This window comes from Oncorhynchus kisutch, linkage group LG13 (assembly GCF_002021735.2).
Source record: "Oncorhynchus kisutch isolate 150728-3 linkage group LG13, Okis_V2, whole genome shotgun sequence".
Classification (NCBI taxonomy): domain Eukaryota; kingdom Metazoa; phylum Chordata; class Actinopteri; order Salmoniformes; family Salmonidae; genus Oncorhynchus; species Oncorhynchus kisutch.
The window spans coordinates 68,197,035-68,224,512 of record NC_034186.2 but is presented as its reverse complement, the minus strand read 5'-3'; the positions used below and the strand labels follow the sequence as shown (position 1 = coordinate 68,224,512).

The following is a 27,478-nucleotide window of genomic DNA, read 5'->3' as shown; positions in this document are numbered from 1 at the left end:
CATGCTTTCCACCTGGCTACTCCTACCCCGGTCAACAGCACTGCACCCCCCACAGCAACTCGCCCAAGCCTTCCCCATTTCTCCTTCTCCCAAATCCGTTCAGCTGATGTTCTGAAAGAGCTGCAAAATCTGGACCCCTACAAATCAGCCGGGCTAGACAATCTGGACCCTTTCTTTCTAAAATTATCTGCCGAAATTGTTGCCACCCCTATTACTAGCCTGTTCAACCTCTCTTTCGTGTTGTCTGAGATTCCCAAAGATTGGAAAGCAGCTGCGGTCATCCCCCTCTTCAAAGGGCGGGACAGTCTTGACCCAAACTGCTACAGATCTATATCTATCCTACCATGCCTTTCTAAGGTCTTCGAAAGCCAAGTCATCAAACAGATTACCGACCATTTCGAATCTCACCATACCTTCTCTGCTATGCAATCTGGTTTCAGAGCTGGTCATGGGTGCACCTCAGCCACGCTCAAGGTCCTAAACGATATCTTAACCGCCATCGATAAGAAATATTACTGTGCAGCCGTATTCATTGATCTGGCCAAGGCTTTCGACTCTGTCAATCACCACATCCTCATCGGCAGACTCGACAGCCTTGGTTTCTCAAATGATTGCCTCGCCTGGTTCACCAACTACTTCTCTGATAGAGTTCAGTGTGTCAAATCGGAGTGTCTGCTGTCCGGACCTCTGGCAGTCTGAATGGGGGTGCCACAGGGTTCAATTCTTGGACCGACTCTCTTCTCTGTATACATCAATGAGGTCGCTCTTGCTGCTGGTGAGTCTCTGATCCACCTCTACGCAGACGACACCATTCTGTATACTTCTGGCCCTTCTTTGGACACTGTGTTAACAACCCTCCAGGCAAGCTTCAATGCCATACAACTCTCCTTCTGTGGCCTCCAATTGCTCTTAAATACAAGTAAAACTAAATGCATGCTCTTCAACCGATCGCTACCTGCACCTGCCCGCCTGTCCAACATCACTACTCTGGACGGCTCTGACAACTACAAATACTTAGGTGTCTGGTTAGACTGTAAACTCTCCTTCCAGACCCATATCGAACATCTCCAATCCAAAGTTAAATCTAGAATTGGCCTTCACTCATGCTGCCAAACATACCCTTGTAAAACTGACCATCCTACCAATCCTCGACTTTGGCGATGTCATTTACAAAATAGCCTCCCATACCCTACTCAACCAATTGGATGCAGTCTATCACAGTGCAATCCGTTTTGTCACCAAAGCCCCATATACTACCCACCATTGCGACCTGTACGCTCTCGTTGGTTGGCCCTCGCTTCATACTCGTCGCCAAACCCACTGGCTCCATGTCATCTACAAGACCCTGCTAGGTAAAGCCCCCCTTATCTCAGCTCGCTGGTCACCATAGCATCTCCCACCTGTAGCACACGCTCCAGCAGGTATATCTCTCTCTAGTCACCCCCAAAACCAATTATTTCTTTGGCCGCCTCTCCTTCCAGTTCTCTGCTGCCAATGACTGGAACGAACTACAAAAATCTCTGAAACTGGAAACACTTATCTCCCTCACTAGCTTTAAGCACCAACTGTCAGAGCAGCTCACAGATTACTGCACCTGTACATAGCCCACCTATAATTTAGCCCAAACAACTACCTCTTTCCCTACTGTATTTAATTAATTAATTAATTTTGCTCCTTTGCACCCCATTATTTTTATTTCTACTTTGCACATTCTTCCATTGCAAATCTACCATTCCAGTGTTTTACTTGCTATATTGTATTTACTTTGCCACCATGGCCTTTTTTTTGCCTTTACCTCCCTTATCTCACCTCATTTGCTCACATCGTATATAGACTTGTTTAAACTGTATTATTGACTGTATGTTTGTTTTACTCCATGTGTAACTCTGTGTCGTTGTATGTGTCGAACTGCTTTGCTTTATCTTGGCCAGGTCGCAATTGTAAATGAGAACTTGTTCTCAACTTGCCTACCTGGTTAAATAAAGGTGAAATAAAAATCCTGGTCCATGGCATGAAAGGTCCACGAATGGCTTCACTACCCTGGGGAGATCATATCTCCTCCATATCCTCACTACAGGTGGGTCTCAGGCACTGTAATCTGGTCACGCTCCATTACATCTGGGTGGGTCTCAGACACTGTAATCTGGTCATGCTCCATTACATCTGGGTGGGTCTCAGGCACTGTAATCTGGTCACGCTCCATTACATCTGGGTGGGTCTCAGGCACTGTAATCTGGTCACGCTCCATTACATCTGGGTGGGTCTCAGGCAGTGTAATCTGGTCACATTCCATTACATCTGGGTGGGTCTCAGGCACTGTAATCTGGTCACACTCCATTACATCTGGGTGGGTCTCAGGCACTGTAATCTGGTCACACTCCATTACATCTGGGTGGGTCTCAGGCACTATAATCTGGTCACACTCCATTACATCTGGGTGGGTCTCAGGCACTGTAATCTGGTCACACTCCATTACATCTGGGTGGGTCTCAGGCACTGTAATCTGGTCACACTCCATTACATCTGGGTGGGTCTCAGGCACTGTAATCTGGTCACGTTCCATAACATCTGGGTGGTTCTCAGACAGTGTAATCTGGTCACAGGCCATTAGGCCCTGATCGTGGGTGCTTTCTCCCACAGTGTAATTTGGGATTATGTCTCTAAAGCTCCTGTGGTGGGGATCAGAGCAGGATAAATGCCTGTGACCATTCCTTTTAACCGTTTCTCCTCTCAACCATTCAGTTCCTGTGTTAACTCCTCTCAACCATTCAGGTCCTGTGTTAACTCCTCTCAACCATTCAGGTCCTGTGTTAACTCCTCTCAACCATTCAGGCCCTGTGTTAACTCCTCTCAACCATTCAGGCCCTGTGTTAACTCCTCTCAACCATTCAGGTCCTGTGTTAACTCCTCTCAACCATTCAGGCCCTGTGTTAACTCCTCTCAACCATTCAGGTCCTGTGTTAACTCCTCTCAACCATTCAGGCCCTGTGTTAACTCTTCTCAACCATTCAGGCCCTGTGTTAACTCCTCTCAACCATTCAGGTCATGTGTTAACTCCTCTCAACCATTCAGGTCCTGTGTTAACTCCTCTCAACCATTCAGACCCTGTGTTAACTCCTCTCAACCATTCAGACCCTGTGTTAACTCCTCTCAACCATTCATGTCCTTTGTTAACTCCTCTCAACCCTTCAGACCCTGTGTTAACTCCTCTCAACCATTCAGGTCCTGTGTTAACTCCTCTCAACCATTCAGGTCCTGTGTTAACTCCTCTCAACCATTCAGACCCTGTGTTAACTCCTCTCAACCATTCATGTCCTTTGTTAACTCCTCTCAACCCTTCAGACCCTGTGTTAACTCCTCTCAACCATTCAGGTCCTGTGTTAACTCCTCTCAACCATTCAGGCCCTGTGTTAACTCCTCTCAACCATTCAGACCCTGTGTTAACTCCTCTCAACCATTCAGACCCTGTGTTTGCTGGGTTGATCATCTCTACCAGCTACAGAGGCTGCTAGGGGGGAATCCTCCATACTGTCCTTTACTTTTAACAAGTGCCAAGGCACACAGAAAGGAAATGGCATAGTATGCTGCCTGATGCGGTGTCACACGTCTTGACACAATTCCACGTAGGATGTTTTGTTTCTCTACCGCTCTCTCTCTCTCTTTCCCTCTCTTACCACCCTCTCTACCTTGTTTTTTTATCTGAAGGATTTAGCTTTGGAATCTTGTGTGTTTAATCTCATCTCTGCTTGGCTGAAGGTGGTCTTATTGCTTTTGCCACATGATACAGTAGATCTGGGCTGGTTTACACCTCTGGTTTAACACAATATCAGAGAAACTCATGGTGGGTTTCCAACACAAATGGTTTAGTCCAAAATCCTCCTCTCCTCTCCTCTCCTCTCCTCTCCTCTCCTCTCCTCTCCTCTCCTCTCCTCTCCTCTCCTCTCCTCTCCTCTCCTCTCCTCTCCTCTCCTCTCCTCTCCTCTCCTCCCCTGTCCTCCCCTGTCCTCCCCTGTCCTTAAATCAGGTCAATGAGAAACATAGAGAGATCTAATAAAACAATTTAGATAGGAATCTCTTTTTCCAGGGAGACCTGGTCAAGATGGTTATCTTGTTAGTAAGTATTCAGAAATAATGAAAACTTCCATCATTTTCCATATCTAGCCATGAGAGAGCACCTCAGACACAACTAACAAAACCCTTGGCCTGAAGCCCCATGTCTCAAGGACGACGGCCATCTATCGGTCGCCACCACGTACGGCCGTGTCCTGTTCAGTCTTCATTAAAACTGTTGATTGATAAACAGGGTTTGACTGGGGGATGAGAGGACCATACAGGGGACACGGCTTTAGCTTCCCCATCTCCAGTTTACTGGCACTCCCCACCAGCCATGATAATTAGCCAATTAATGGGATCCGGCGTGTGCGTTTGTTATCTCCCTCCATCCTCCCCCCTCGGCCTGACAGAGGCGTGAAGATTAGGGCCCGTCTGATGCGGCACCTTATGTGGAAACGTCAATCTGATAACGGAATGGCTGAGAACAAGGCTGTGGGACTGCACACACACAAAGAAAAATACCCCGGGCTAAGTTCTAACGATCCACACAATGGCAGCATTAGTCCTGAGGACGCAGGGCACAGATAAGGATGTTTTCTCCCTCCACAGAATGTGTTTTCTTAGCATCGGAATGTTTTTTAATGAACTGGTATCTTGGCGGTGGGCTGGACACTGACACCACTGTTTGTTTTGTTCGTTTTTCTGAGGGTAAAGACAGTGTGGACCAGCAGGAACCACTGTTCCACTACCTTACTTAGACATGTATTTTGGACAGAGCATTTTCCTGCTGCTGAATGACCTAAGATGAATCCATGGTGAAGCTATCCCAGGGTTTCTGCCTCTGTTGAACCTCAAATTCTATCTATTACTCTTCAAACAAGTACATTTCCATTCGATTTGTTTTACAAATGTATTCAAAAGCTATTTATTCATAAAGCTTGCTCAGATAGAGCTGCACTTATCAGATACTTTGAATTTAGAAGTCACCAACGTATGGCAGCAGATTTCCGCCACAACTAACACACAACAAAAAAGGCCAACAGTGTTCAGGTTCCTCTACATCCAGTAATGATGTAACTGGCAAACTGAGGTCAGGTCGATAAGGAGGAAAGCTTTCTAAACCAGCAGGTTAGACAGGTTAAGTACAAATGTTTTTAAATGTAATCTGTTGGCTGCATCTCCACAACACTGCCCCTGACAGCCCCTGGGCCTTCATCCCATCCCATTCGTCCTATCCATCCCACCTCTCAGGTCAGGGTGAGGATGGAGAGTTAATCTGATTAGCCGCAGCGTTCTGCTGAGTCATACCCTGGGTTGTGGGTCAAGGGTCATCGTCAGATCAGGGATTGGCTAAGAGGAAGCGGTGTCCTTGTCTGACCCTCCCTGTGTTTGCTGACTGAGTCTGTTTCAGAGTGAATTGGTGACCGTGGCCCACAAGTAATGCAGGCTACCGCCACACTCCCACTACCCCCACCGTCCCTTAACGACAGCCATTTGGCTTTGTTCATCACACTCTGTGTTAATTCCCTCTATTTGAATTCATTATGGATAGTTAATTCCTCGATGCTACAAGGCAGTTTCCTCTCCTCTTGCCATCAAGGACAGCATCTCCCCATCCACAACAATCCCCATCTAATAAAGCCTGTGAGTCACTGGAACCCGCTTATCATTGTATATGCACATACATTTGAGCATTAAGTGTGCATGTGATTACTCTCACAGAGAGTCATGCATTTATAGAATTTGTCTCGTTTCAATGGCTTGGGAATTATTGTACAAGTGCTCTATTCATCTCTGTTAACCCAGAAGTAAAAATCTTGCATAAGTGATTAACTTCAGTGTTCACACGTGTCAAAAATGAAGAGTTCCGGCAAAAATGAAGTCTCCACCCTCGAAACTCTCAGCCTCCCCCCTTCCGATCCATGTGCGCAAATGCACAAAGCACTGTAGGCGAAGCAGTTTAAGCACCTCCTTCACCCAAACCTGATATGTCCAACTAACCAGTGTGAAAACCCCAAAACCAGAAGTAATGCTGTTCGGAATTCACACATCCTATTCAGTTCTGGCAGATTCTCTCAGTCTACACGCAGTCTGGGACATTACTGCTCTATAGGCTTACATATTGAATAACCCTGTGTTGTATAGTTGTTGTATAGTATAATCATTTATTTTGCCAATATTCCTAACTGCTAATATAAATGCATTAATGGGTATGCATGGCAGATCTGCTGTACGTTTTGTGTCTTTCAAATAGGAATCCTTTCATGTGTACCCGGCTGTTAAAGATGAATAACATCTACACGTTTTCAAATAGACCTAATAGATTGATTGCCCTTTGTTTTTTCATTCATGTCAGTATTTCCACAGCTGCTCTCCAGATGGAAGGATGTGGAGTACAAACACGCAGGGTGAGCGCACACAGGCAACATTATATGGTAAAAACGTTCAAAACTAAACAAATGTTCAAATGCTGTGGTTTCTTTTTCTTTTGGGCCCATCGTCGACTTGCTTTGTTCTTCATTCGATTTTTGTGTTCATATACATATATATATATCCCATATTCCATCAGTCTTTTATTGTGTTTTCTGTTCACTTTGCTATTTGTTCTGTTTAGCGTCTGATCCAAGCTGTTACAATGTAATGGTGTCAAAACATTTAGCTTTAGAGTCAAATGAACGACACCACAAAGATGTGAAGATTTTTTTTTATTTTCTTTAAACTTGTGCATCAACTTCAAACAGTAAACTGTGTGCACTCCGTTTAGTTTTCATAACATGTTCAAAATTAGTTAGGTGTTCCTTATTCTGTTAAATACATATTTCTCTGTTTTTAAAACCATTTACACACAATTTCTCAGCACTGGAATCTAGCAGTCTATTGGAAGTAAGGGGTGTAGAATGATAAGCATCGTTGGCAGTCCTCTTCACTTCAACTTCTTTGTGTGTGTATATATTTATTGTTCTAATTATTGTTTAATCATTACTCTTTTCACCTGAAGTAAAAATATCTTTATTTTAAATACGATTCCTTTACATGATAAAAATAGTTTTTTCCAAAACATGTATTATGCCACTGAAGCTCAACCAGAATGCTCTGGAGACCCCATCGGTGTGATGCCGGTCCATGGAGGGGTTGTTCTCGTGACCCCTTGGAGGGGGTTGTGTTAGGCCTGACGGGGCTATCCTAGATGGGGCTGCTATCCCTTGGGACACCCACACGGCCCACAGTGGAGAGAGAGGCTCGCTGTCTGCCGTGGTGACACCCGCGGTACATTTTTTGTTGTTGATAAAAATTATTACAAAATGTTTTATTTTCTTCGTACAAAAACACTTTTTCATAGAAATTGCATTTGCACAAGTAAATGTGAGGATTTTGCTATTAAAATAAAAGCCACTAGAGTACAAAAAGAGACTTGACATTGAACAAAAAAGAAAACCAAAACATTTGTACCCATCAAATCTGAAAATGAGGTGTGTACTGTATCCTTGCAGCTGCTGTGAAAATCCAGTCCATGAAAATATAAATAAAGAAATTCATAAATAAAACAATAAATACTTGAATAAATAAATTCCTCATGTTGTGTGATTGCTGTGAATTTAGTTTCAGATCCACTACTGCTGTCCTGCTTTCCTTCAATTCAAACGGCTAAGGTTTCTAAGGTTAGTACTTTCATCATGTCCGCCACTCATGTCACTTCCAGTTCCTATCACCTAATTCCTCTATTACATCACTGCCCCTCCCCCAGTCATCTGTCTCTGCTTGTATTTATATATGTATATATGTTTTTATTCCAAATGTTTTTCCCATCCCCCATCATTTAACAAAATGTTTTTCCCATCCCCCATCATTTAACAAAATGTTTTTCCCATCCCCCATCATTTAACAAAATGGTTTTCCCATCCCCCATCATTTAACAAAATGTTTTTCCATCCCCCATAATTTAACAAAATGTTTTTCCATCCCCCATAATTTAACAAAATGTTTTTCCATCCCCCATAATTTAACAAAATGTTTTTCCATCCCCCATAATTTAACAAAATGTTTTTCCATCCCCCATAATTTAACAAAATGTTTTTCCATCCCCCATAATTTAACAAAATGGTTTTCCCATCCCCCATCATTTAACAAAATGGTTTTTCCCATCCCCCATAATTTAACAAAATGTTTTTCCCATCCCCCATAATTTAACAAAATGGTTTTCCCATCCCCCATAATTTAACAAAATGTTTTTCCCATCCCCCATAATTTAACAAAATGTTTTTCCCATCCCCCATAATTTAACAAAATGTTTTTCCCATCCCCCATAATTTAACAAAATGTTTTTCCCATCCCCCATAATTTAACAAAATGTTTTTCCCATCCCCCATAATTTAACAAAATGTTTTTTCCATCCCCCATAATTTAACAAAATGTTTTTCCCATCCCCCATCATTTAACAAAATGTTTTTCCCATCCCCCATCATTTAACAAAATGTTTTTCCCATCCCCCATCATTTAACAAAATGTTTAGTACTCTGAAAACAAAATAAATGAAATAACCTATTGCCTGATGGATAATGTACTGTATTCTTTCCAACAGTGAATCACATGAATAAACGATGCCTCTGTACATGTTGGGAGCAGTTCTGTCCTGCTCACCAATGCGTTTTGGGCTTTGGGTTTCATTTGGAACTGGCTGTTTCTAGCCCATCTGGTCTCCTTCTTCTTCTATGGTTGAATAATAACAAGATGTGTCCTTTACACACTCGCCAACTGATTTTCTCTCAGTTTCTTCTATTAGTGTCTGTGTATGTGTTTGCTCCATAACTATGACTGAGTGATGTACATTCTCCTGATTCTACCTAACGTTCTCCTGATTCTACTCAGTGAGAGAGAGAGTGGTTGGGTAGCATATAAATATTAATTCAATTTGGGCCTGTGACTTCTAAGGGACAACCAAACATATACAGTAGCTGTATGATATTCTATACTTTCAATTTAACCTGCCATCCCTCCTTTCCTCTGAATCCTGGGTTTATCTCTCTCTTTTTTTGATACTAAATCATGGCACCACTTGGTCACTCCTTGCTCAGGTGCATTGCCAGGTAGAGTAATGAGGTAACTCACATTGAATTGCTCCCAGGTTGGTTCAAGTTATTTCCACAGGAAACATTGTTGAATCTCTTTTCATTTCTAGCTTAGTGTTTCGAAACAAAGATGCCAGACAGTCAGTGATCAGAGCAGCTCAGCTCCTCTCTTCTCTTCTCCCATCTCTCTTACCCCCCCCATACACTCACATAAATCAACTATCACCCTTCCTCCCTCCCCCAGTGTCTCTTCACCCTACACGCCTCCCAGTGACAGCGAGAGCGAGAGCGAGAGCGAGAGCGAGAGCGAGAGCGAGAGAGAGAGAGAGAGAGAGAGAGAGAGAGAGAGAGAGAGAGAGAGAGAGAGAGAGAGGGAGAGGGAGAGGGAGAGAGGGAGTCCTGTTCTAGGCCATGGTCTCTTTGCCTGGCAGTCTGCGGTCGTTGAAGGTGTGCATGTTGATGACGTCCTCTGTCTTGACCATGACGGGCGGCTGAGGCTTGTGTTTGAGGCGCCGCTGGCACTTGAGGGACACCCGCAATTCGTCCACTATGGCACTGCAGAAGGACCTCTGTAGGAGAGAGAGAAAGAGAGAGTCAGAAAGAGAAAGAGAGAGTCAAAAAGAGAAAGAGAGAGAGAAAACAGGGGTTTCAGAGAGAGCCTCCTCTAGTTCCAAACAATTTGGCAGTAATAAGCTCAGCAGAGCAGAGCACTGCAGAGCTTCTACTTCCCCAGGGCAGGCTCTCTACAGGCCCCTCTCTGAGAGCTGCCATGGTGACACAGAGCAGGCAGGGGAGAGAGGAGCTGGCTCAGGATAGGGTGGGTGGGCTGGGGCTGGAGTTCTAGCTGGGGCTGGGGGAGTTGGTTGGAGGTTGCATGTCCATAGTCTTTTAGTGTAGTAGGTGGATAAAGGAGCTAGATGTAGGTGGGAATCAGGACAGGATTTGCACTGGAGGTTGGCAGGGCTTCCTCTTGTATTTGGGAGAAAATAGATTTAACAATATTTATCCACAGACTGTTATTGCAGTATTATAGGTATCTTACTACAGCCGTGCAGCTATTTGATCATGTACAGCAACACCTGGTTATGGTAGTTTGCATTAATAGCTTTAAATTATTCAAATGTGTTGACATACTGCTAATTAAAACATGCCTTTAGCCCTGGCAACGATTCAGTTTCAAATCAACCACGAATGTGAAGTTTGGTTGGTGAGTGGAGGGGCTGGGATGAAGGAAGGGCTAGATGGTCGAGGGGGGGTAATGCTTTGGGAAGGGTGGATTGAAGAGGGTTAGAAGGAAAGCTGTGCCGAGATGCTGGAGTCCATCTGGAGTCGCACACATGGCGAGCGAACGCACATACACACACGCAAGCTTGCAAACACACTCACACACACACCACACACACCACACACACACACACACACACAGTGAGCATTCTAGGCTAGCCAAAGTGATTTCTCCATGGCAGATTTCCCCCATCCTTCTCTGCCAGGCAGCCCAGCCGGGGCCCAGGCCCATACAGCAGCATGACTTATTGATGCATATTACATCTCGTCTGACTCAAATCCCATGTAGCTGCATGGCCAATTAAGCTGCTGCCTCTTCTTCTTCCTTCTCCTTTTCTCAAAGCTACTCTGGCATTTGCAAATGGTGCAATGAACAACGCAGAGTGACTCAACTAAATCTGAGACTGCTATTCCTGGAAGTACTATTGGGGAAACAGATTCCAAGGGACTAATATGTTTTTCGAGTCTAGGTTAAATCCTTCACATAAAAACACAATTTCCATTTTGGAACGGCACTATGGTGTTGTCTGATACATATTACAAATAATTCAGAACCTCAACTGAGTTGATAGAGAACCGAGGGATGTCTACCTTACTAGCTGGAATGTGAAAGGGCTCAACCATCCTGTCAAGAGAAATAAGGCCTCTGCCCACCTCAAGCAATTGAAGGCTGGGTTGGTCTACCAACAAGGACACAGGGATGAAGACAACAGTGAAGATGTTATGCTGCTAAGTCAGCCAGTGATTGAGTGTCATTCAGTTACTCATGCCAATGCTTAACTAACAGGCTGCCTTCTCCTTAGTGCCTTTTTTCCTCATCTATGACCAGTAGGGTTATGACATTGTTATGAGTTGTCCTAATGAACAGGTATCTCACATGAACACATTCTATAGTTATGGCTAGAGGACTCCCACACATGCAAATGTCTTAATGCTTTCGCTTTCCAGCATACCAACAATCGTATCAATTCACCGCCAATCAAAATGCTATGCATGTTGAGTATATGGATTTGGGTGTATAAGCTGTGTACAAAGGTATGTACCTATCTGAGTGTATATGATATTACATGTTAGTATGTGTATGTGTGTATCATATTCATAAATCATATCTATAGAATTTCATATTGTTTGTCTTCTTCACGCAAAAAAAAAAATGGAATTACTCCTAGAAGTCCTGCTGATTGACTACAAGCCCTCCAGAAAACGTGCTTTTCACGAGTATTGATTTTCTTGGGAAAGAGATATTGAATAACATGTTCTACCTAAGACACCTTTCCCCTCATGAAGCCTTGGGCTTAGTGGCCATCTAGTGCCAATTGAAAAGTTCCAAAAGTAAAACCCCACCCAACTGGCTTTCCAGACAGGCTAAGAAAACCCTCCCTGACTCAGGGGACACATCTCCATCCTGGCCTCATGGCTGCTGGGCTCATAGTTGGATTGATGATGGCTGTTTAGTGGTGGCCATTGAATTACAGAGGTTTTACGACCCCTTTTCCCCATCACCAGAGCCAATCCTGAGCTGAACAGGCTCAGGTCTCAGAGCACTTTGGGCTGGCTCAGAGGAAGACAGGAAGAAAACGTCCACTTAAGGAGGTGAGATGGAGAAATAATAAATCCAACACTTTTACTGCCTTAAAGCTTTTTTACTACCATTAATGGAAGAAGGCACTGGTGGGTATTTTGCAGGCTGCCATATACAGTACAGCCCAGCCAGTCTGTACCACCACGTACAAGGATCTATAGACCCCCAGACCTTCTCCTCAGGTTTGGTATAAAATGCTGAGATGGAAAGACACCATAGTAGCTCCCACTCCATCTCTCACTCCATGATAGCATGATGGAGAAATGGAGGGCAAGTAAGAGATGAATAGTCACTATTTTTGTGTGTATAGTCAATGGGTGTCTGTGTACACATCTGTCCGAGCAGGTGTGTGTGTGTGAGCGTGTGTGTACACATATAAGTGCATGCGTACATTCCTGTGTGTGTGTGTGAGTGTGTCCACAAAATCGGGAAGCTGGATGGTTCCTCACACACAGCTGGTGATTCCTGTCCCTGGAGAGCCAAGTTACTCTGCAGCACCCTCAGCAGTAGGCAGGAGAAGAGGGAAGAGCAGGAGGAGGAGGAGGGGGAGGAGGAGAAATGGGAGGAAGATGAGGAGGAGCTGAAGGAGGAGGGAGAGGTGGAGGATAATGAGAAGAAAGAAAAGGAAGAGAGGGATGAGAAAGAGGTGGAGAAGGAGGAGGGGGAAGAGAGGGAAGTGGACAACCATGGTGATCATGGTATTTTTCTGAAAGCCAGCCATGTTGTGATGATGGGAATGTGTGGACTTATGAGAGAAAGTCCTCATTGGGCAAACCAGAATGAAAAGCCTACTAAAACTTCAAATATTTCTCAATCTTTTATTAAAGTTAATAACAAGTGGAAAATATTAGACTGAAAACCTAATTATTCTGAATCACAATTTGAGTTAAGTTAATTAAAATAATTTCAAATAAACATACAATTAATGTCATTACAACATATATTTTTGGATTTGGCAAATAATATTAAGAAAGGTTGACATTATAAGGTGTATGACTCATAACATTAAATAAATGACTTGCTATTTTTCTTTTTCTCTTTATCCTTTCTAATGTTACACAGAATACAGTAGCAGTTGGACACACCTACTCATTCCCACGGTTTTCTTTATTTTTACTATTTTCTAAATTGTAGAACAATAGTGAAGACATCAAAACTGTTAAATAACACATATGGAATCATGTAGTAACCAAAAAAGTGTTAAACAAATCTAAATATATTTCATATTTGAGATTCTTCAAAGTAGCCACCCTTTGCCTTGATGACAGCTTTGAACATTCTTGGCATTCTCCGAATTGACTGACCTTCCTATCTTAAATTAAGGATGGAATGTTGTTTCCCTTTGCTTATTTGAGCAGTTCTTGCCATAATATGGACTTAGTCTTTTACCAAATAGAGCTATCTTCTATATACCTCTACCTTGTCACAACACAACTGATTGGCTCAAATGCATTAGGAAGGAAATACATTCCACAAATAAAACTTTTAACAAGGCACACCTGTTAATTGAAATGCATTCCAGGTGACTACCTCATGAAGCTGGTTGAGAGAATGCCGAGAGTGTGCAAAGCTGTCATCAAGGCAAAGGGTGGCTACTTTGAATAATCTAAAATAGAACACATATTTTGGGGTTACTACATGATTTCATAGTTTTGATGTCCTCACTATTATTCTACAATATAGAAAATAGTACAAATAAAGAAAAGTCCTTGAATGAGTAGGTGTGTCCTAACTTCTGACTGGTACTTTAAAAAATGCAAATTGCAGGGTGTGCGCTATCAAGCATGACAAACCCAACAAAGAGATGCTTAGTAGAACATTTTCAAGTTGACACTTTCAGCATCGTGGTGAAAATACAACCCTGTACTGAAGACACATTCAAGTAAAGGATCTTGTGCAATTAAATAAAATATCAGGTATTTTCAAATGTGACTAATTATTGAATTGATATGGGAATACTTGGTACACTTGGTACTCTGCATATCGTGTCAAGGTTTAACAGTTAAAACAGTAGCAATGGGCCACACATACTAAAATACACATTGTGATTGTGTGACACTCAAACCTCTTGGAGAATGTCTATTTGCTTTGGATGAGTAAAACATGTATTGCTTCTCAGATCATCTGACATAAAAAAAAAGATTGATTATGAGAATTTATGAAAAGCAATATACACCTTTGTCGGTTATCAATTGGGTGTTAAAATATTGAGGTACACAACTTATATAATTGTAGCATATAGGCACAGGTAGTGTGAAAATAAAATGTTAAATGGACTGACATCTAACAACTACTCTTGAAACAGATGTGTGATACAGTGGGGCTAAAAAGTATTTAGTCAGCTACCAATTGTGCAAGTTCTCCCACTTAAAAAGATGAGAGAGGCCTGTAATTTTCATCATAGGTACACTTCAAATATGACAGACAAAATGAGATGAAAAATCCAGAAAATCACATTGTAGGATTTTTAATGAATTTATTTGCAAATTGTGGTGGAAAATAAGTATTTGGTCACCTACAAACAAGCAAGATTTCTGGCTCTCACAGACCTGTAACCTCTTCTTTAAGAGGCTCCTCTGTCCTCCACTCGTTACCTGTATTAATGGCACCTGTTTGAACTTGTTATCAGTATAAAAGACACCTGTCCACAACCTCAAACACTCACACTCCAAACTCCACTATGGCCAAGACCAAAGAGCTGAAACCAAATTGTAGACCTGCACCAGGCTGGGAAGACTGCATCTGCAATAGGTAAGCAGCTGGGTTTGAAGAAATCAACTGTGGGAGCAATTATTAGGAAATGGAAGACATACAAGACCACTGATAATCTCCCTCGATCTGGGGCTCCACGCAAGATCTCACCCCGTGGGGTCAAAATGATCACAAGAACAGTGAGCAAAAATCCCAGAACCACACGGGGGGACCTAGTGAATGACCTGCAGAGAGCTGGGACCAAAGTAACAAAGCCTACCATCAGTAACACACTACGCCGCCAGGGATTCAAACCCTGCTTAAGCCAGTACATGTCCAGGCCCATCTGAAGTTTGCTAGAGAGCATTTGGATGATCCAGAAGAAGATTGGGAGAATGTCATATGGTCAGATGAAACCAAAATAGAACATTTTGGTAAAAACTCAACTTGTCATGTTTGGAGGACAAAGAATTCTGAGTTGCATCCATAGAACACCATACCTACTGTGAAGCATGGGGGTGGAAACATCATGCTTTGGGGCTGTTTTTCTGTAAAGGGACCCGGACGACTGATCCGTGTAAAGGAAAGAATGAATGGGGCAATGTATCGTGAGATTTTGAGTGAAAACCTCCTTCCATCAGCAAGGGCATTGAAGATGAAACGTGGCTGGGTCTTTCAGCATGACAATGATCCCAAACACACCGCCCGGGCAATGAAGGAGTGGCTTCGTAAGAAGCATTTCAAGGTCCTGGAGTGGCCTAGCCAGTCTCCAGGTCTCAACCCCATAGAAAATCTTTGGAGGGAGTTGAAAGTCCGTGATGCCCAGCAACAGCCCCAAAACATCACTGCTCTAGAGGAGATCTGCAAGGAGGAATGGGCCAAAATACCAGCAACAGTGTGTGAAAACCTTGTGAATACTTACAGAAAACATTTGACCTCTGTCATTGCCAACAAAGGGTATATAACAAAGTATTGAGATAAACTTTTGTTGTTGACTAAATACTTATTTTCCACCATAATTTGCAAATAAATTCATTAAAAATCCTATTTTTTTCCCTCATTTTGTCTGTCATAGTTGAAGTGTACCTATGATGAAAATTACAGGCCTCTCTCATATTTTTAAGTGGGAGAACTTGCACAATTGGTGGCGGACTAAATACTTTTTTGCCCCACTGTATGTGAGTGAGATATGTGAGTGAGGTCTATTCTCTGTCTATTCTATTCTCTGTCTGGATATATCTGTATGACACGCTCCTCCACCTAGTTCTGAGCTGATAAGAGTGTGAAACGTATCTTCCTCAACTGCTGTGTCTGACACAAAGACATGCTCAAGAACACCAGGAAGAGATCATGATCAACATCAAACGATGTTGAGGTTTCTATTAAATCATCACTCTCCTTCTCTTTTCTCTGGCTCGGCTGACAATTACTCCCTACTCTACTCACTACCAACCTTCCTTATGGGTTTTTATTAGCCATATCGTTCTTTAGCATTCTTTAAATGACATCCTATTGATGGGGGACCTCCCCTCCCGTCTACCCTGGCTGGTCTGTGGGTGTAGTGCTGTGCTGTGTGTGTGTGTTGTCGTTGACAGAAGGACTCTGTGAACATCACTTCACGACTAGATGCTGTGATTCATTGATATGGGGGCTTATGGCCGAGAAGCAGCAGCAGCATCACTGCATTGTGCGATCGATGGAGGGTGTCGAAGAAAGCTCTTAGTGCAGACCAGGCTCCTGTGGAGAGCTAAGTAGGGGTTGGCGTTTGAGATTTATGAGGCTGTTGTTGGGTGAGAGAGCACTGTGTTAGACAGGAAAGACAGGACGGGACAGGACATGAAACACAGGACAGGAAGGGCAGGAAGGACAGGAAGGACAGGACAGGAAGGGCAGGAAGGACAGGGCAGGAAGCACAGGACAGAAAGGGCAGGAAGATACAGGGCAGGAAGGACAGGACAGGAAGGGCAGGAAGGGCAGGGCAGGAAGGACAGGACAGGAATCCCAGGAAGGACAGGAAGGACAGGACAAGAAAGACAGGACAGGAATCCCAGGAAGGACAGGAAGGACAGGAAGGGCAGGGCAGGAAGGACAGGAAGGACAGGAAGGACAGGACAGGAAGGGCAGGAAGGACAGGGCAGGAAGGACAGGACAGGAATCCCAGGAAGGACAGGAAGGACAGGACAGGAAGGACAGAGCAGGAAGGACAGGAAGGACAGGACAGGAAGGGCAGGAAGGACTGGGCAGGAAGGGCAGGACAGGAATCCCAGGAAGGACAGAAAGAACCGGAGAGGAAGGACAGATCAGGACAAGAAGGACAGGACATGGGATTAAGGGGAACATCAAAAGGTTTACATGCTGTTGACAACGAGTGATGTGTTGTTGTAGCATTACACTTTCAATATGAGATTATTCAGTAGAGTAGTTAGTATAGTAGTAGTTATAATATCTGAAAGCTTACATGTGTTTCCAAAACCAAGCCTTCAGAGTTTGCAATTATAGCTTGATTCAGTTTGGCTTGTCTGTCCAAAAGTTTGTATCTGATAATAACAATTTGTTTTTTGGGAGAGGATTGCTGTGGCTGTGTGTTGAGGGTGACATGAAGACATTTACTTCAGCATTATGGATCATGCATTTGGGCCAACCTTCCAATCCCATCGTGTGAAACCCTGCACCTATAGTTTTAGGGCCGCCTTTCGAAAACATACACCCAACCAAGCACCAATGGCAACTTTTCATTCAAACGTTGTGACCATAACATTGCTGCCAGTTCTTCCGACAGGAGACTTCCCAATTGGGAACTATCTGAAGTTAAAAAAGTACAATTTGTGCATTGTAAGGTAAATGTAGATGACTGGAGTCTCTGGAGTCTTTCGGGAGGTCATTTGAGCTGGTGGTTAAAGTCTACAGGTAGCTGCTTGGAGGGTCCGTGGTGACAGCAGAACTCCTCACGCTTCCTATCACCTTGGTGCCGTTGAGGCTAAGTGGATAAAGGCAAGAAAATGAACCCATACTTACTGTGTCTTAAAGAATATGGTGCATTACTGTATCTACATAAACATCAGTGTTTCAGGAGCTGACCTGACTATCATGTAAAATTGTCCTTGTGATCTCAGTGTAACTGAAATGGCTACCGTCTGTCTGTCCTTTTTGTACATCATGGACATTCAAATAAGTGTTAATACTGAACACGTGTAAATGTACCCTCCACCCGTATCCAAACATCAAGTGCACTTTATTGAGTATGAGGTGAGGGATGGTTTAGTGCAAATACAACGAGACTAAATGTCTCTACTTTTCATCATGTTGTGCCTTTTGTGTCAGAAATAAAAAATATGTGACACAAATTTTATATTTTTTTAAACCACAAAATAAATGTAAGCTAGGCCAAAACACAAAGCTAATAGAAAAGTAGGAAAATTGTCTCCTTCTCAAAGATCTCTGTATAATAAGATCCACACAGAGGCACATTGTCATTGCAACCTGGCTATACGTGAAAGGATGTTGCTTTACCTTTTCCAGCTGTGCGTTTTGTTTGGATTTATAGATGAACTCTCCGACTGCCACGAACACCGACAGGACGAGTCCAGCCGCCAGGACGATAAAGATGCCCCCGATGTTCTGGACCCCCAGAGCGCTGGCCTCCTTATTCTTCTCATCCTCCGGACAACCATTCCCCCTCCACCACTTCTCCTTCATCATGTGCAGCTTTCCTTCTTCCTGCAGCTGCAGGATCGCTATGGTGATCTTGTCTCTGTACGGAGAGCCTGAGGGACCAAAAAAGGCAGGTGAGGATGAGATGGATAGTAATTACGAGGAAAGTGTGTGTGTGTGTGTAGTAAAAACATCCAAACCAGTGTCCTGGCTGGTGCTGAATGCACTATAGATTCTCCCATACAGCTCCCACAGTGGTTTCACAAACAATACACTAATAAACCCGAAGTACATTCCAGGGACCAGCAATTTACCCTCCTTTTATCTGCTCCTTTTTTTTCTCTAATTAAAACTGGTTGCCATGCTTAATTAGTGGTAATGTCTCTAGTGTGCATTGTTTTGTTTTGCTTAACAAATAAATGCGCTGCCGACGTGTTGCTTTGAAGTGCCCCCTTCTGCACCAGTGTGTGCGTGTGCGTGCACGCGTGTTCACGGAATCTCCTCAGTGCTGGGAATAATTCCTCAAACTCCCAGCAGCCTCCAGGCCTCCACGCACCAGCCAGGTAAACAGGACTGGCGTGTTCGTGTTCCCTGCTGGCCAGATCAAACCCTGTCACATGCAGAGGCTTCTGATTAGACCTGAAGGGTGAAACCAAGTGAAAACACTTGAAATCTCCCCGACCCCCTTTCATATCATCGACTGGAGAGCTCTCCTTGTGGCTAGGGGCCCATATAATCAGGATGTTAATGCTGCTTGAAATATATAAAACTCAATCACACTCCCTTATTATTATCTCATACACTTCAGAACTATAGCCAGCTTGGTGTTAAGGAGAGGGGAAAACAACTCTTCAGAACTATAGCCAGCTTGGTGTTAAGGAGAGGGGAAAACAACACTTCAGAACTATAGCCAGCTTGGTGTTAAGGAGAGGGGAAAACAACACTTCAGAACTATAGCCAGCTTGGTGTTAAGGAGAGGGAAAACAACACTTCAGAACTATAGACAGCTTGGTGTTGAGGAGAGGGGAAAACAACTCTTCAGAACTATAGTCAGCTTGGTGTTGAGGAGAGGGGAAAACAACTCTTCAGAACTATATCCAGCTTGGTGTTGAGGAGAGGGGAAAACAACTCTTCAGAACTATAGTCAGCTTGGTGTTGAGGAGAGGGGAAAACAACTCTTCAGAACTATAGACAGCTTGGTGTTGAGGAGAGGGGGAAAACAACTCTTCAGAACTATAGCCAGCTTGGTGTTGAGGAGAGGGAAAACAACTCTTCAGAACTATAGACAGCTTGTGTTGAGGAGAGGGGAAAACAACTCTTCAGAACTATAGCCAGCTTGGTGTTAGGAGAGGGGAAAACAACTCTTCAGAACTATAGACAGCTTGGTGTTGAGGAGAGGGGAAAACAACTCTTCAGAACTATAGACAGCTTGGGTGAGGAGAGGGGAAACAACTCTTCAGAACAATAGCCAGCTTGGTGTTGAGGAGAGGGGAAACAACTCTTCAGAACTATAGCCAGCTTGGTGTTGAGGAGAGGGGGAAACAACTCTTCAGAACAATAGCCAGCTTGGTGTTGAGGAGAGGGGAAAACAACTCTTCAGAACTATAGCCAGCTTGGTGTTGAGGAGAGGGGAAAACAACTATTCAGAACTATAGCCAGCTTGGTGTTGAGGAGAGGGAAAACAAACCCTTTAGAACTATAGCCAGCTTGGTGTTGAGGAGAGGGGAAAACAACCCTTTAGAACTATAGCCAGCTGGTGTTAAGGAGAAGGGAAAACAACTCTTCAGAACTATAGCCAGCTTGGTGTTGAGGAGAGGGGAAAACAACTCTTCAGAACTATAGCCAGCTTGGTGTTGAGGAGAGGGGAAAACAATTCTTCAGAACTATAGCCACTTGGTGTTGAGGAGAGGGGGAAAACAACTCTTCAGAACTATAGCCAGCTTGGTGTTGAGGAGAAGGGAAAACAACTCTTCAGAACTATAGCCAGCTGGTGTTGAGGAGAGGGGAAAAACAACTCTTCAGAACATAGGCCAGCTTGGTGTTGAGGAGAGGGGAAAACAACTCTTCAGAACTATAGCCAGCTTGGTGTTGAGGAGAGGGGAAACAACTCTTCAGAACTATAGCCAGCTTGGTGTTGAGGAGAGGGGAAAACAACTCTTCAGAACTATAGCCAGCTTGGTGTTGAGGAGAGGGGAAAACAACTCTTCAGAACTATAGCCAGCTTGGTGTTGAGGAGAGGGGAAAACAACTCTTCAGAACTATAGCCAGCTTGGTGTTGAGGAGAGGGGAAAACAACTCTTCAGAACTATAGCCAGCTTGGTGTTGAGGAGAGGGGGAAAACAACTCTTCAGAACTATAGCCAGCTTGGTGTTGAGGAGAGGGGGAAAACAACTTTCAGAACTATAGCCAGCTTGGTGTTGAGGAGAAGGGGAAAACACTCTTCAGAACTATAGCCAGCTTGGTGTTGAGGAGAGGGGAAAACAACCCTTAGAACTATAGCCAGCTTGGTGTTGAGGAGAGGGGAAAACAACCCTTTAGAACTATAGCCAGCTTGGTGTTAAGGAGAGGGGAAACAACTCTTCAGAACTATAGCCAGCTTGGTGTTGAGGAGAGGGGAAAACAACTCTTCAGAACTATAGCCAGCTTTGTGTTGAGGAGAGGGGAAAACAACTCTTCAGAACTATAGCCAGCTTGGTGTTGAGGAGAGGGGAAAACAACTCTTCAGAACTATAGCCAGCTTGGTGTTAATAAGGAGAGGGGAAAACAACTCTTCAGAACTATAGCCAGCTTGTGTTAAGGAGAGGGGAAAACAACTCTTCAGAACTATAGCCAGCTGTGTTAAGGAGAGGGGAAAACAACTCTTCAGAACTATAGCCAGCTTTTGTTAAGGAGAGGGGAAAACAACTCTTCAGAACTATAGCCAGCTTTGTGTTGAGGAGAGGGGAAAACAACTCTTCAGAACTATAGCCAGCTTGGTGTTGAGGAGAGGGGAAAACAACTCTTCAGAACTATAGCCAGCTTTGTGTTGAGGAGAGGGGAAAAACAACTCTTCAGAACTATAGCCAGCTTGGTGTTGAGGAGAGGGGAAAAACAACTCTTCAGAACTATAGCCAGCTTGGTGTTGAGGAGAGGGGAAAACAACTCTTCAGAACTATAGCCAGCATGGTGTTGAGGAGAGGGGAAAACAACTCTTCAGAACTATAGCCAGCTTGGTGTTGAGGAGAGGGGAAAACAACTCTCCAGTACTATATCCAGCTTGGTGTTGAGGAGAGGGGAAAACAACTCTCCAGAACTATAGCCAGCTTTGTGTTAAGGAGAGGGGAAAACAACTCTTCAGAACTATAGCCAGCGTGGTGTTAAGGAGAGGGGAAAACAACTCTTTAGAGCTATAGCCAGCTTTGTGTTAAGGAGAGGGGAAAACAACTCTCCAGAATTATAGCCAGCTTGGTGTTAAGGAGAGGGGAAAACAACTCTTTAGAGCTATAGCCAGCGTGGTGTTAAGGAGAGGGGAAAACAACTCTTTAGAGCTATAGCCAGCTTTGTGTTAAGGAGAGGGGAAAACAACTCTCCAGAATTATAGCCAGCTTGGTGTTAAGGAGAGGGGAAAACAACTCTTCAGAACTATAGCCAGCTTTGTGTTAAGGAGAGGGGAAAACAACTCTTCAGAACTATAGCCAGCTTTGTGTTGAGGAGAGGGGAAAACAACTCTTCAGAACTATAGCCAGCTTTGTGTTGAGGAGAGGGGAAAACAACTCTTCAGAACTATAGCCAGCTTTATGTTGAGGAGAGGGGAAAACAACTCTTCAGAACTATAGCCAGCTTTGTGTTGAGGAGAGGGGAAAACAACTCTTCAGAACTATAGCCAGCTTTGTGTTGAGGAGAGGGGAAAACAACTCTTCAGACTATAGCCAGCTTTGTGTTGAGGAGAGGGGAAAACAACTCTCCAGAACTATAGCCAGCTTTGTGTTGAGGAGAGGGGAAAACAACTCTTCAGAACAATAGCCAGCTTGTGTTAAGGAGAGGGGAAAACAACTCTTCAGAACTATAGCCAGCTTGTGTTAAGGAGAGGGGAAAACAACTCTTCAGAACTATAGCCAGCTTGGTGTTAATAAGGAGAGGGGAAAACAACTCTTCAGAACTATAGCCAGCTTGTGTTAAGGAGAGGGGAAAACAACTCTTCAGAACTATAGCCAGCTTGGTGTTAATAAGGAGAGGGGAAAACAACTCTTCAGAACTATAGCCAGCTTGTGTTAAGGAGAGGGGAAAACAACTCTTCAGAACTATAGCCAGCTTGTGTTAAGGAGAGGGGAAAAACAACTCTTCAGAACTATAGCCAGCTTGTGTTAAGGAGAGGGGAAAACAACTCTTCAGAACTATAGCCAGCTTTGTGTTGAGGAGAGGGGAAAACAACTCTCAGAACTATAGCCAGCTTGGTGTTGAGGAGAGGGGAAAACAACTCTCCAGAACTATAGCCAGCTTTGTGTTAAGGAGAGGGGAAAACAACTCTTCAGAACTATAGCCAGCTTGGTGTTGAGGAGAGGGGAAAACAACTATTCAGAACTATAGCCAGCTTGGTGTTGAGGAGAGGGGAAAACAACTCTCCAGTACTATATCAGCTTGGTGTTGAGGAGAGGGGAAAACAACTCTCCAGAACTATAGCCAGCTTTGTGTTAAGGAGAGGGGAAAACAACTCTTCAGAACTATAGCCAGCGTGGTGTTAAGGAGAGGGGAAAACAACTCTTTAGAGCTATAGCCAGCTTTGTGTTAAGGAGAGGGGGAAAACAACTCTCCCAGAATTATAGCCAGCTTGGTGTTAAGAAGAGGGGAAACAACTCTCCAGAATTATAGCCAGCTTGGTGTTGAGGAGAGGGGGAAAAACACCCTTTAGAACTATAGCCAGCTTGTGTTGAGGAGAGGGGAAAACAACCCTTTAGAAACTATAGCCGCTTGGTGTTAAGGAGAAGGGGAAAACAACTCTTCAGAACTATAGCCAGCTTGGTGTTGAGGAGAGGGAAAACAACTCTTCAGACACTATAGCCAGCTTTGTGTTGAGGAGAGGGGAAAACAACTCTTCAGAACTATAGCCAGCTTGGTGTTGAGGAGAGGGGAAAACAACTCTTCAGAACTATAGCCAGCTTGGTGTTAATAAGGAGAGGGGAAAACAACCTCTTCAGAACTATAGCCAGCTTGTGTTAAGAGAGGGGGAAAACAACTCTTCAGAACTATAGCCAGCTTGTGTTAAGGAGAGGGGAAAAACAACTCTTCAGAACTATAGCCAGCTTGTGTTAAGGAGAGGGGAAAACAACTCTTCAGAACTATAGCCAGCTTGGTGTTGAGAGAGGGGGGAAACAACTCTTCAGAACTATAGCCAGCTTTGTGTTGAGGAGAGGGGAAAACAACTCTTCAGAACTATAGCCAGCTTGGTGTTTGAGGAGAGGGGAAAACAAACTCTTCAGAACTATAGCCAGCTTGGTGTTGAGAGAGGGGAAAACAACTCTTCAGAACTATAGCCCAGCATGGTGTTGAGGAGAGGGGAAACAACTCTTCAGAACTATAGCCAGCTTGGTGTGAGGAGAGGGGGAAAAACACTCTCCAGTACTATATCCAGCTTGGTGTTGAGGAGAGGGGGAAAACAACTCTCCAGAACTATAGCCAGCTTGTGTTAAGGAGAGGGGAAAAACAATCTTCAGAACTATAGCCAGCGTGGTGTAAGGAGAGGGGGAATAACAACTCTTTAGAGCTAGCCAGCTTTTGTGTTAAGGAGAGGGGGGGAAAATCAACTCTCCAGAATTATAGCCAGCTTGGTGTTAAGGAGAGGGGAAAACAACTCTTCAGAATCTAGCCACAGCGTGGTGTAAGGAGAGGGGAGAAAACAACTCTTTAGAGCTATAGCCAGCTTTGTGTTAAGGAGAGGGGAAAACAACTCTCAGAATTATAGCCAGCTTGGTGTTAAGGAGAGGGGAAAACAACTCTTCAGAACTATGCCAGTTTGTGTTAAGGAGAGGGGAAAACAACTCTTCAGAACTATAGCCAGCTTTGTGTGAGGAGAGGGGGAAAACAACTCTTCAGAACTATAGCCAGCTTTGTGTTGAGGAGGAGGGGAAAACAACTCTTCTAGAAACTATAGCCACGCTTTATGTTGAGGAGAGGGGAAACAACTCTTCAGAACTATAGCCAGCTTGTGTTGAGGAGAGGGGAAAACAACTCTTCAGAACTATAGCCAGCTTGTGTTGAGAGAGGGGGGAAAACAACTCTTTCAGAACTATAGCCAGCTTGTGTTGAGGAGAGGGGGGAAAACAACTCTCCAGAACTATAGCCAGCTTTGTGTTGAGGAGAGGGGAAAACAACTCTTCAGAACAATAGCCAGCTTGTGTTAAGGAGAGGGGAAAACAACTCTTCAGAACTATAGCCAGCTGTGTTAAGGGAGAGGGGAGGAAAGGGAAAACAACTCTTCAGAACTATAGCCAGTGGTGTTAATAAGGAGAGGGGAAAACAACTCTTCAGAACTATAGCCAGCTTGTGTTAAGGAGAGGGGAAAACAACTCTTCAGAACTATAGCCAGCTTGGTGTTAATAAGGAGAGGGGAAAAAACTCTTCAGAACTATAGCCAGCTTGTGTTAAGGAGAGGGGAAAACAACTCTTCAGAACTATAGCCAGCTTGTGTTAAGGAGAGGGGAAAACAACTCTTCAGAACTATAGCCAGCTTGTGTTAAGGAGAGGGGAAAACAACTCTTCAGAACTATAGCCAGCTTTGTGTTGAGGAGAGGGGAAAACAACTCTTCAGAACTATAGCCAGCTTGGTGTTGAGGAGAGGGGAAAACAACTCTCCAGAACTATAGCCAGCTTTGTGTTAAGGAGAGGGGAAAACAACTCTTCAGAACTATAGCCAGCTGGTGTTGAGGAGAGGGGAAAACAACTATTCAGAACTATAGCCAGCTTGGTGTTGAGGAGAGGGGAAAACAACTCTCCAGTACTATATCCAGCTTGGTGTTGAGGAGAGGGGAAAACAACTCTCCAGAACTATAGCCAGCTTTGTGTTAAGGAGAGGGGAAAACAACTCTTCAGAACTATAGCCAGCGTGGTGTTAAGGAGAGGGGAAAACAACTCTTTAGAGCTATAGCCAGCTTTGTGTTAAGGAGAGGGGGAAAACAACTCTCCAGAATTATAGCCAGCTTGGTGTTAAGAAGAGGGGGAAAACAACTCTTCAGAACTATAGCCAGCGTGGTGTTAAGGAGAGGGGGAAAAACTCTTTAGAGCTATAGCCAGCTTTGTGTTAAGGAGAGGGGAAACAACTCTCAGAATTATAGCCAGCTTGGTGTTAAGGAGAGGGGAAAACAACTCTTCAGAACTATAGCCAGCTTGGTGTTGAGGAGAGGGGAAAACAACTCTTCAGAACTATAGCCAGCTTGGTGTGAGGAGAGGGGAAAACAACTCTTCAGAACTATAGCCAGCTTGTGTTGAGGAGAGGAGAGGGGAAAACAACTCTTCAGAACTATAGCCAGCTTGGTGTTGAGGAGAGGGGAAAACAACTCTTCAGAACTATAGCCAGCTTGGTGTTGAGGAGAGGGGAAAACAACTCTTCAGAACTATAGCCAGCTTGGTGTTGAGGAGAGGGGAAAACAACTCTTTAGAGCTATAGCCAGCTTTGTGTTAAGGAGAGGGGAAAACAACTCTCCAGAATATAGCCAGCTTGGTGTTAAGGAGAGGAGAGGGGAAAACAACTCTTCAGAACTATAGCCAGCTTTGTGTTAAGGAGAGGGGAAAACAACTCTTCAGAACTATAGCCAGCTTGTGTGTTGAGGAGGGAGAAGGGAAAACAACTCTTCAGAACTATAGCCAGCTTTGTGTTGAGGAGAGGGGAAAACAACTCTTCAGAACTATAGCCAGCTTGTGTTAAGGAGAGGGGAAAACAACTCTTCAGAACTATAGCCAGCTTGTGTAAGGAGAGGAGGGGGAAAACAACTCTTCAGAACTATAGCCAGCTTGTGTTAAGGAGAGGGGAAAACAACTCTTCAGAACTATAGCCAGCTTGTGTTAAGGAGAGGGGAAAACAACCTTCAGAACTATAGCCAGCTTGTGCTCAGGAGAGGGGAAAACAACTTTCAGAACTATAGCCAGCTTGGTTAATAAGGAGAGGGGAAAACAACCCTTAGAACTATAGACAGCTTGGTGTTGAGGAGAGGGGAAAACAACTCTTCAGAATTATAGCCAGCTTGGTGTTAATAAGGAGAGGGGAAAACAACCCTTTAGAACTATAGACAGCTTGGTGTTGAGGAGAGGGGAAAACAACTCTTCAGAACTATAGCAGCTTGGTGTTGAGGAGAGGGGAAAACAACTCTTCAGAACTATAGACAGCTTGGTGTTGAGAGAGGGGGGAAAACAACTCTTCAGAACTATAGCCAGCTTGTGTTAAGGAGAGGGGAAAACAACTCTTCAGAACTATAGCCAGCTTTGTGTTAAGGAGAGGGGAAAACAACTCTTCAGAACTATAGCCAGCTTGTGTTAAGGAGAGGGGAAAAAAACTCTTCAGAACTATAGCCAGCTTGGTTGGAGAGGAGAGGGGAAAACAACTCTTCAGAACTATAGCCAGCTTGGTGTTGAGGAGAGGGGAAAACAACTCTCAGAACTATAGCCAGCTTTGTGTTAAGGAGAGGGGAAAACAACTCTTCAGAACTATAGCCAGCTTGGTGTTGAGGAGAGGGGGAAAACAACTCTTCAGAACTATAGCCAGCTTGGTGTTGAGGAGAGGGGAAAAACAACTCTTCAGAACTATAGCCAGCTTGGTGTTGAGGAGAGAGGGAAAACAACTCTTCAGAACTATAGCCAGCTGTGTGTAAGGAGAGGGGAAAACAACTCTTCAGAACTATAGCCAGCTTGGTGTTAAGGAGAGGGGGAAAACAACTCTTCAGAACTATAGCCAGCTTTGTGTTAAGGAGAGGGGAAAACAACTCTCCAGAACTATAGCCAGCTTGGTGTTAAGAAGGGGGAAACAACTCTCCAGAACTATAGCCAGCTTGTGTTGAGGAGAGGGGAAAACAACCCTTAGAACTATAGCCAGCTTGGTGTTGAGGAGAGGGGAAAACAACTCTTCAGAACTATAGCCAGCTTGGTGTTAAGGAGAGGGAAAAACAACTCTTCAGAACTATAGCCA

At 44.0% G+C, this 27,478-nt stretch overlaps 1 protein-coding gene across 2 annotated transcripts in view; it reads right to left on the bottom strand.

Moving 5' to 3' along the window:
- Positions 1-6,741: 6,741 nt before the first annotated feature.
- grik2 (glutamate receptor, ionotropic, kainate 2) overlaps positions 6,742-27,478 on the bottom strand; it is a 262,114-nt gene continuing 241,377 nt past the window's right edge. Inside the window, exons 16-17 of one of the 2 annotated variants that reach the window (XM_031787057.1) lie at positions 18,187-18,440; positions 6,742-9,688 (exon numbers count right to left, since the gene is read on the bottom strand). In XM_031787057.1, the coding sequence (XP_031642917.1) occupies positions 9,524-9,688; positions 18,187-18,440 (419 nt within the window). In that variant the 3' untranslated portion in view covers positions 6,742-9,523. Of the gene's footprint in view, positions 9,689-17,395; positions 17,654-18,186; positions 18,441-27,478 lie in introns of those variants that run through there. The other variant, XM_031787058.1, reaches the window with a different exon arrangement.